Source organism: Gracilinanus agilis, chromosome 1 (assembly GCF_016433145.1).
Source record: "Gracilinanus agilis isolate LMUSP501 chromosome 1, AgileGrace, whole genome shotgun sequence".
In the NCBI taxonomy this organism is placed as follows: domain Eukaryota; kingdom Metazoa; phylum Chordata; class Mammalia; order Didelphimorphia; family Didelphidae; genus Gracilinanus; species Gracilinanus agilis.
The window spans coordinates 9,470,230-9,481,098 of record NC_058130.1 but is presented as its reverse complement, the minus strand read 5'-3'; the positions used below and the strand labels follow the sequence as shown (position 1 = coordinate 9,481,098).

General features: G+C 44.3%; 1 protein-coding gene across 1 annotated transcript; it reads right to left on the bottom strand.

Moving 5' to 3' along the window:
* Window positions 1-1,025: 1,025 nt before the first annotated feature.
* Window positions 1,026-2,618, bottom strand: LOC123230645 (tyrosine-protein kinase Yes-like). The gene has a single exon (XM_044656780.1). The coding sequence runs from the start codon at window positions 2,616-2,618 to the stop codon at window positions 1,026-1,028; it is 1,593 nt and encodes a 530-aa protein (XP_044512715.1).
* Window positions 2,619-10,869: the final 8,251 nt, after the last annotated feature.

Below are 10,869 nucleotides of genomic sequence, written 5' to 3'. Positions count from 1 at the left end.
ATCATATATTCAAGAAAAGCAAAAGTGCAATCATTCAAAACCCTGAACTGGTGCCATTTGACATTTGTGGCGCCCATCACCATGAGTACACAGCTCCATCTCCCAGTACCAATTTCATTTTTTAGAAATGCACTTTCTAAAGATTGGCCTTGTTTTCTTTCTTAAGAACTAAAGATTAACAACTCTTCCCTAAGAGTGTAGACTATAATTTCAAGTCCCAAACCGTCAGCTTTTATGATCGTAATCTGATAAAATATCAGCACATTTCCTAGTACTTCATTATTCTCATTTGAGCTAGTCGAAACATAATTAAAAAGAAGAATCTCTCCTGCCATTTTCCAGTTACATCAAAATAAGTCTTACCAGTGCATTACACTTTCCAATTTCATTGCCTGACATCTAACATTTAACCAAGTCATATGTCATTTAGATTAATTTTTTTTTCTTTCCAAAACCTGGATTAGCTTATGCTAAAGGAAAATTAAATCAGTGTTATAGATTTATCTATCAAATATGATAAATTTTATTAAAATTATGGAGAAAATTTTACAGAACTGGATTGGAAATGTTTGGTCCAATACCCAAAAGTTCCTTGGTTTAAAATCGTACTGAAAGTGTCATTTTGCATTTGTGCTTATCTCCCAGGTTTATACGTCATGCTAAATGGTTTTCCTCGAATATGGAAATTCTGAGTTTGGGGGAAATAAAGAAAGGAAGGGATTTACAAATAGTAGCCTCGTTGCTATTCGTTATCATGCCAACATTCATACTGTCATTAGTATCTTAATTAAACTTTCTTTGGACCCCGAAATAAATTGGAAAATTGCATCATTGGTTCTTTAGAGTTTAACACAGTTAACAGTAAACAGTGGTTTTGTGCAAGTGTATCTGGAATGCCAGTTTGCCATGAAGAGCCTGCAGAGTGGAGAAGATTTTCTTCTTTAGACTCCTTTTCGTAAGTGGGGAACTCTACACAAGTTCTTTTACATTCTGGCAAATTTGGACATGTGGTGTAGGGTTGCCACTTATATATTGTCAGATGGCTGGTATTGTGGTTCTGTAGTAATAAAGTAGTTTTCTAAGAAGGACTGAATATATTCAAATGTTGGCCTTTCCTCAGGCTCCTTCTTCCAACAAAGGTTCATCAGCTGATGGAGAGATTCTGGGCAGCCCTGAGGACATGGCATTCTGTATCCCTTTGCTACCTTTTCCAAGACTTCCCGATTTACCATCCCTGGATATGGCACTCTACCCTTTGTTACAAGTTCTGTTAGCAGAACTCCGAATGACCAACCATCAGATTTAATTGTGAAACGACCATATAATGCCGCCTCAGGAGCTGTCCACTTGATTGGAAATTTGGCTCCTTGCCTTGCAGTGTATTCATCATCCTCAATTAGCCTGGCTAATCCAAAATCTGCTATTTTACAAATAAGGTTATCTCCTACGAGGATGTTAGCCGCTCGAAGATCTCGGTGGATGTAGTTCATTCTTTCGATATATGCCATACCATCGGCAACCTGGGCTGCTATATCGATCAGTTGTGGGAACTTCAAGTGCTTTCCTTCTCCTTTCTTGAGGAAATCCAATAAGCTTCCTTTTGTCATCCATTCCGTGACAATATAAATGGGTTCCTCGGAAACAACAGCATATAATGGGACCAGTTTATCATGTCTTAGTTTCTTCATGATCTCGGCTTCCTGAAGGAAAGCTTGCGGCATCATGGTACCAGGCTTTAGTGTTTTGATGGCCACTTTTATCTTCCCATTCCATGTTCCCATCCATACTTCACCGAAATAGCCTTGTCCTAGCTTCACTTCTAGCTTTAAAGATTCTCTAGGAATTTCCCAAGCGTCTTTGGCCAGACCTGGAGTCTGAGGTTTCACCGGAGGACACACAGTGCTTAACACATGGCACAAGCCATCTTCACAGTCTCTGTAGTATTCGACTAGTTTCTTCAAAGTGTCAAACTGTGCTCTGGTGTTGATATAGTATCCCCCATTGTCCACTTTCCGAATTTTGTAGTGTTTGACGTGGTCCCCCTTGACCTCATCCCAGTCCTGAACAGAAAGGGAAAAGGCTCCTTTGGTGGTTTCACTTTCTCTTACTAAGAACATACCTCGTGGCCTCCCAGGAGACAGAAGGAGTCTCTCGGCATCTTTTCTGCTCAGTTTGCCGAAAAACCAGTCTTCGGCCTGAATGGAGTGGACGGGAGCTACGAAATTGCTAGGGATGAAGCCAGTCTTTCCTGTCGCTACGGCTCTTGCTTCCCACCAGTCTCCTTCCATTTTACTGATGACTTCAATGATTTCATTCTTCCTAAAACCAAGATCTTCTGCAGTTCTAGCTTCATAGTCATATAAGGCCACAAACAGAGAAACATCATCTGCTTGGCCAGCCGAATCTGGACTTAACACAGATGAATAGGAAGCACCTCCATATGGTTCCGTGGAATAACTGGAGAAATTAACAGTTGATCCCCTTACGGAAGATGACTGGCACTCTAGGCTAAGTTCTGATCCCAAACGACCCACATTTATATTAATATTCTCTGTACTGCTTGGGGTTCCATATTTCATAGCTGGATCTTTGCTTTCCTTACTTCTAACGCACCCCATTGCTGAGTCTGCTCGCGTCGGTTCGCAGGAGGGGCGGCTGCGGTGGTGGCTTCCGTTGGAAGATGGAGGGGAGAGGAAAGCGAGGTGGAGGCGAGAGCCGCAGGATCTGGGCGGCCAGCGGGGCCTCCCTCTCCCTCCGCGGCCGCCCTCACCGCCGCCTCCACCTCTCTCTGACAGTTTTAACGAGCTCTACCTTCCATCAAACCTAGCTGGACTCATTTTACTGATGCGGAAACAGAAGCAAAAGAAGCAACAGCTTTGGGGGGTGATTGTAGGCCTGTGCTACGGCCCGGATCCCTCTGCTGAACATCGGAATTTCTCTCCGGCTCGACGGAAAGGCAAAAGATCATCCGTTGTAGCCGGCTACTGGGTGCTCACTGAGCAGTCTTGGGACTAATGCTTGTAAAGCATTTAGAGTCTATACGTTAAAGCGCGTGGAAGTGCTTTCCCTTACGTTTCCAAGCACACTCATGGCCCCCGGCTCACTAGTCCCTCACAGCAGCCCTGGGAAGTCCTCAGGAACGGACTTATTATTACCCTCGTTCAAGATGTCGTCAGGATTGCGTGCCAGCAGCCTCTGCACCCAGATCCCTGACGAAGCCTCCTTGGTCCTTGTCAGAAACCGATAGGATTTTATCAGCGAAAGGACATTAATGAAAAAAGTCCCAACCAGCTACTTTGCCCCTAAGGACTGTGGGACTTTCTCTAAGTGCCCTCTCTCCCATTAAAACGTGTGCTGAGCACTTAATCAATGAGTTTTCATAGAATGGCCAAAATTAGGTTTAGATCAATATCTCACCCCCTATACCAAGATAAGGTCAAAATGGGTACATGATTTAAACATAAAGAGTGATATTCCAAGTAAATTAGGGGGATGTAGAATATTTTACCTGTTAGATCTATGGGGAAGGGAAGAATTTATGACCAAACAAGAGGTAAAAGACATTACAAGATATAAAATGAATAATTTTGATTATTAAACTTAAAAGGGTTTGTACAAACAAAGCCAATGCAACCAAGATTAGAATGGAAGCAACAAACTAGGAAAATAATTTTATAACAAATTTCTTTTAAAGGTCTCATTACTCAACTATATAAGGAACTACCTCAAATTTATAAGAAACCAAGTCATTCCCCAATTGACAAATGGTCAAAGAATATGAATAGGCAGTTTTCAAATGAAGTCAAAGCTATCAATAATCATATGAAAAAATGTTTTAAATCACCCCTGATGAGAGAAATGCAAATTAAAAAAAACTTTGAGGAATCCCCTCACCCCTATCAGATTGGCCAATATGACAGTAAAGGAAAATAATAAATGTTGGAGGGAATCTGGCGAAATTGAGACACCAATGCATTGCTGGTGGAGTCGCAAATTGATTAAACCATTCTGGGGGCAATTTGGAATTATGCCCAAAGGGCTATAAAAGAATGTGTACCTTTTGATCCAGTCATACCACTAATAGGTCTATATCCCAAAGGATAAAAAAATGGGAAAGGACCCGTTTGTACAGAAATATTTATAGCTTCAATTTTTGTGGTGGCAAAGAATTGGAAACTAAAGGGATGTTCCTTAATTGGGGAATGGTTGAACCAATTGTGGTCTATGATGGTGATGGAATACTATTGAGCTATAAGGAATGCTGAACAGGATGATTTCAGAAAGAGCCAGAAGGACCTCCATGAACTGATGCAGTGAAATAAGCAGAACCAGGAAAACATTGTACACCGTAACTGAAATATTGTGGAAAGATAAAATGTGATAGACCTTGCTACTAACAGTAACACTATGATCCAGGACAATTCTGAGGGACATGCGACAATGAATGCTCTCCACCTACAGAGAAAGAACTGTTCAAGTAGGAATTTTAGAAGAAAACATATGATTTAGCACTTCTTTATTTGGGGTTTTGGTTTTATAAGATTATTCTCTTTTTTTTTTTTTAAACCCTTACCTTCTGTGATGAAGTCAATACTGTGTATTGGCTCCAAGGCAGAAGAGTGGTAAGGGTAGGCAATGGGGGGTAAGTGACTTGCCCAGGGTCACACAGCTGGGAAGTGTCTGAGGCCAGATTTGAACCTAGGACCTCCCATCTCTAGGTCTGGCTCTCAATCCACTGAGCTACCCAGCTGCCCCCAGATTATTCTCTTACAAAAATGAATACTACGAAAATAGGTTTTGAGTGAGAATACATGTATAACCCAGATTGAATTGATTGTCAACTCTGGGAGAGGAGAGGGAAGAAGGGAGGGAGACTACGTGAATCATATACATGTAGAAAACTGATGTGTAAATTTGTTATTAAAATAAAATAAAGATAAACCTAAAAAAAAACAAGTTTTCATTCATTCATTCATTCATTCACTAATTCATTTAGACAATAATAGATTGTGGGAGAGCTCCACAAAGGCTGTTGAATTTGTCCTTGGGCTGTGGATGTTGAAAGCCAAGTGTGTTATTTAGGCATTTACATAGGTGGCCAGCTACTTACTTTCTGTGTAAACTCAAAGAAATCCCTTAAACTCTCTGAGGGCCAAATTTCTACCCCCTAAAATGAGGGGCCTGGGTATTAGCATGAACTGATGCAAAGCAAAAGAGGAAGAACCCACATAATTACATACAGTATGTATGTAATTTGCAAAAACCATAAAGGAAGGTAATTCGGTGTAATCCCAAACCAAAGATGGTAGGAGATCAAGGGCTCTTGACCTGAAGTCTGTGAAACTCAGAAACATTTTTTTTTCCACAGATATTTCAAAAAACTTGGATTCCTTTGTAATCCTGTGTTTGATTTTATGTATTAACAAAGTATTTTTTTTTTAAATCCTTGCCATCCATCTTAGAATCAATACTATCTATTGGCTCCAAGGCTGACAAGCAGGTAAGGGCTAGGCAATAGGGGTTAAGAGACTTGTCCAGGGTCACATAGCTAGGAAGTATCTGAGGCCATATTTAAACCTAGGACCTCCCGTCTCTAGGCCTGGCTCTGTGATGTGATGGCAAAAGACATGAATACTTAAAAAATACTAATATTTTAAATAATATTTTATTTTTTCCAATTACATGTGAAAACAATTTTAACCTTCATTTCTTTTTTCTTTTTTTTTCTTTCTTTTTTTTTTTTTTAACCCTTAACTTCTGTGTATTGGCTTCTGGGTGGAAGAGTGGTAAGGGTGGGCAATGGGGGTCAAGTGACTTGCCCAGGAACACACAGCTGGGAAGTGTAAACCTTCATTTCTTAAAAAGTCTGAGTTCTAAATTGTCTCCCTTCTTCCCATCTTCTCTCTCTCCCTTTTCCTACTCCCTGAGATGCCAAGCTATTTGATATAGATTTTACATGTGTAATCATGTAGCACACTTTCCTCATTAGTCATTTTGTAGAAGAGATCTCTAGCAAAAAAAAGACAAAGAAAAATGCAGACTCCTCCCATCAATTCTTTGTCTGAAGGCAGATGGCCCAAAATACCAATATTCTAAAAAATTCAGTGTTGGACTAAATGATCTCTCGAGTCCTTCAAGCTTTCCCCTTTTGTGAGAGTGACATGAAAGCTCCAGATCCATGGCAGAACTGAATTCCTAAGACTGCAAAGAATGCCACAATTGACAAATGGTCAAAGGATATTATTGAATGTGATAAAATTCAGTGTGTCCTCCTCAAGGCAAAGCACTTAGCTTACACTCCCCAATTAAGAGTGGAATGTGTAAAACCATTCTCCTTTGGTTTCAAGGACTTCATGATTACTATTTGCCTAGAAGATTTAGGGGGCAGAAGCCTGGTGCCTTGGGAGATTGAGAGACTATGAGAGGTCCCCTTATCCAAGGTCAGCCCAGCTGCCTCCTTATCTCTCTTTACCCTTTTTTTTTAAACCCTTAACTTCTGTGTATTGGCTCCTAGGTAGAAGAGTGGTAAGGGTGGGCCATGGGGGTCAAGTGACTTGCCCAGGGTCACATAGCTGGGAAGTGTCTGAGGCCAGATTTGAACCCAGGACCTCCCATTTCTAGGCCTGGCTCTCCATGCTCTGAGCTACCCAGCTGCCCCCATCTCTCTTTACCCTTGAAAATTTAGGGTGATACTCTTACTCTTACCTCCTCCCAAGTGATTTTTTGATTGGGGTAGGCTTTGTGCCTAGATTGTAAGTCATGACTTCCAGACAAAGGGAGGTCAGACAAAGGAGGGAGGGTTATCTCACATCAGGAATCTATATAATGTTTGTATTTGTGCCCAGGCATTGCATTTGCCACCAGGGTATTTGCCTTCCTCATGAGGAAAAGAAATAAACTTCTGTCTCTTCTACTTTCACCTTCTGACTCCAGGTTTGTAATTGTAATTTGGGGTGGGTGGTCATTTTTTATCCCTCAATATGAACTCAATATGAACATGCAATTCTCAGATGAAAAAATTAAACTCACTTTAGTCATAAGAAAAAATGCTCCAAATCATTACTAATTAGAGAGTGCAAATTAAAACAACTCTGCAGTACTATCAGACTGGCAAACATGACAAAAAATGGAAAACAGTCAATGTTGGAGGGGATGTAGAAAAATTGGGACACTAATACACTGTTGGTGGAGCTGTTGACTACTACAACCATTCTGGAGAGTGATCTGGACATGCCCAAAAGGCCATAAAACAATAGTACTACTATAGTGATGGTGAACCTTTTAAAGACCAAGTGCCCAAACTGCAACCTTCACAATGCATGTAAGTCCCACCACCTTACCCTAGATAGGGGAGGGATGAAGTGCTCCCATTGGACTGCTGGGCAAAGGAGCAGGTCATGTGAGAAATGTCCTCAGGCACACATGGAAGGGGGAAGGGAACAGCCACCACAGGCACATGTGCCCTAGGCTTGCCAACATGGTACTACAAAGAGATTAAAGATAGGGGAAAAGAACCTATTTGTACAAAAATATTTCTAGCTGCTCTTTTAGTGGTGGCAAAGAACTGGAAACTAAAGGGGTGTCCATCAATTGGGAAATAAGCTATGGTATATGCTTGTAAGGGAATACTATTGTGCCATAAGAAATAACAAGATGATCGCAAAAAAGCCTGGAGAGACTTCTATGAAGTGATACAAAGTGAAGTGAGCAGAACCAAGAGAATGGTGTATGCAGTAACAGCAATGATGCGAGATGATGAACTGTGAATCGTTTTTTATTATCAAAGTGTGGGTGAATGTATGGAGTCTAGAACTTTCTGTCATCTCACTTTTCTCTGATTATGTTGTCTCCCCTGGGAGAATGGAAGCTCCATGTGAAGAGGGATTGTGTTTGTTCTTTGTTTGTTTCTCTAGTACCTGCCAGAGCATTCAACGCACACTAAGTTAGAGCTGAAATACTTGTTTCTTTTTTTAAAAAAATTATTTAGAATATTTTCCCATGGTTACATGATTCATGATTTCCCACCCCCACCCCCTTCCCTCCCTTCTCCTGGAGCTGACAAGCAGTTCCACTGGGTTATCCAAGTATCATTGTTCAAAACCCATTTCCATGTTATTTATATTTGCTATAGAGTGATCTTTTAACATCAAAGCCCTAATCACATCCATGATGAGCTACAAGATCAATCCTATGTTTTTCTTCTGTATTTCCGCTCCCACAGTTCTTTCTCTGGATGTGGTTAGTGTTCTTTCTCCCAAGTCCCTCTGGATTGTCTTGGATCATTGCATTGCTGCTTGTAGAGAAGTCAAGTTACATTTGATTGTGCTTTAATGTATCCATCTGTGTACAATGTTCTTCTGGTTCTGCTCCTTTCACTCTGCATCAATTCCTGGAGGTCTTTCCAGTTCACATGGAATTCCTCCAGTTCATTATTCCTTTGAGCACAATAGTATTCCATCTCCATCAGATACCACAATGTGTTCAGCCATTCCCCAATCGAAGGGCATCCCCTCATTTTCCAATTTTTTGCCACCACAGAGAGGACAGCTATGAATATTTTTGTACAAGGCTTTTTCCCTATGATCTCTTTGGGGTACAAACCCAGCGGTGGTATGGCTGGATCAAAGGGCAGGCAGTCTTTTGGCGCCCTTTGGGCACAGTTCCAAATTGTCCTCCAGAATGGTCGAGCCAATTCGCAACTCCACTGGCAATGCATTAGTGTCCGGATTTTACCGCATCCCCTTCAACATTCACCACTTTCCTTTGCTGCCATATTGGCCCCTCTGCTAGGTGTGAGGTGGCCCCTCAGTATTGTTTTAATTTGCATTTCTCTAATCCAGAGAGATTTAGCTTTTTCTTGTGCTTATTGGTAGTTTTGATTTCTTCCTGTGAGAACTGCCTATTCGAGTCCCTTGACTGTTTGTCGAGGGGGGAATGGCTTGCTTTTTTGTACATTTGGCTCAGTTCCTCATATATTTGGAAATCAAACCTTTGTCACAAACACTTGTTTCCTGATTGAGCTTCAACAGCACCTTAGTTGACCCGGTGCCCAAGGCAGTGACTAGCTATGTGCCCCTTACTAGCTTGGCAGCTCTCTTAAACCCCTCTCTGAATCAGTTTCATCCTCTATAAAATGAGGGTCAAAACAGACCCTAAACCCTCCCCCCCCCCAATCCCGGTGACAGGGAGCTTACTCCCCTCCCCCCGCAGGAGTTTGTGGGTAGAGTTCAGGAGAGCTGGCAAAATTTTTTTAAAAAATGTGTTCTTTGGGGGGCAGCTGGGTGCCTCAGCGGATGGAGTCAGGCTTAGAGATGGGAGGTCCCGGGTTCAAGACACTGCCCAGCTGTGTGACCCTGGAGAAGTCACTGAATCCCCGCTTCCCCCCCAGCCTGGCTGCTCCGTTCTAAGACAGAAGGGAAGGCTCGAAAGCGAAACGCATCTCAGTATTCCGGTTTATGCCTTCAGAAATCGGCGGCTTCCTTAGACCCCGGGAAGGAATCCACGAAGGCCGAACCTCCGGGATCGCCGGCCCACAGAACTCAGCCCGCCGGAGCGGGAGGGACTGGCCCAGTGCCAGCTCTGCTCTGGGCTCCCGGAGAGGCCTGGGGCAAATCGCTCAGCCGCTGCTGCTCAGGAAAAGAAAAGAGAGCCCGGGCTGTTTCGGAGGCCATTCAAGTGGGACAGCCTGGCAGAGGAAGGCCGAGCCCTGGCACGGACCGCCTCCCCGGCAACGGCTCCTAAAGCCACCATGAAAATTTGGTAAATGCACCGTGCAAACTGGGATCGGGTCAGCTGGGCCGCGGCCGCCGCCTCCTGGAAGCCGGCCAGGAATGCTTATTCATTCCGCGGAAGCGGGAGAGCCAGCCCTACCTACGGCCCGAGATTGGGGGTGGGGGGGGTGGGGGAGGAGGGGGCGCCTCTCTAGTTCTGGGCTCTCCGAGTCCTCGTTTTACAGGACTGGGAATGCGAGGCCCCCAGAGCTCTGTCCGAGCTCCCACAGCTAACCAATGAGGGAGCAGATTCCAATAGCGCCACCGCCGCCGCCTCGGGCTGCCGACTCCCAAAGTGACCCGAGGCGGCTCCTCCACTTCTCCCCGCGTCCTGGGCCGGCGGGTCCCAAAACTAGGGCTTAACGTGGTCGGAGAGTTTTAGTTCTCTTTTCCACGGGACTTTCTTGTCTCATTGGAGACTCTCAGATTCCTTGAGAGAGGTTCAAGCACGAATGTACCCATTTAACAGAGGAGGAAAAGCAAGACCGAGCGATTTGGGCGCGCACACACACACACACACACACACACACACACAAAGACACAGACACTCACATTAAGTGCATTAAAGAGAGCGAGAGAGCGAGAACGAGAGAGAAAGAGAAAACGAGAGAGACACAGAGACAGAGAGACAGAGAGAACGAGAGAGAGACAAGAGAGAGAAAACGAGAGAGAGAAAACGGAGAGAGAGAGAGAGAGAGAGAGAGAGAGAGAGAGAGAGAGAGAGAGAGAGAGAGAGAGTTAGCCTGGGGGAGCTCTAGGGGCTCCACACCGGAATTCGGCGCCTCTCCTGCCACCCGGTACACTGGAAAGGAGGCAAGCAGGCTCGGTGGGGGCGAAGGAAGGAGTAGCGGGGTCCCCGGCGGGTAACGAGCAGGGCCCCCAGCTCTGGCCTAGCCCGCGGTGGGGCCACTTAAAGGCAGGCGCCCCCCACAACTCTCTGGCCTAGCGGGGCCGCGGTTCCCCCCAGGGTACAAGCCCCGGCTGGTGTCCAAGGTGCTGGCGAGTCTCCAGCCAGGCCGAGGGCAAAGGCTGCAGCCTGGACGGCGGGCACCCCCGATGCCCGCGCTACCCTGTCCCCGCCCCCTCCGCTCCTCCGGCT

What these genes read in the sequence shown, in the direction of transcription:
- LOC123230645 (XM_044656780.1), bottom strand. Translation starts at nt 2,618, where the DNA reads ATGGGGTGCGTTAGAAGTAAGGAAAGCAAAGATCCAGCTATGAAATAT.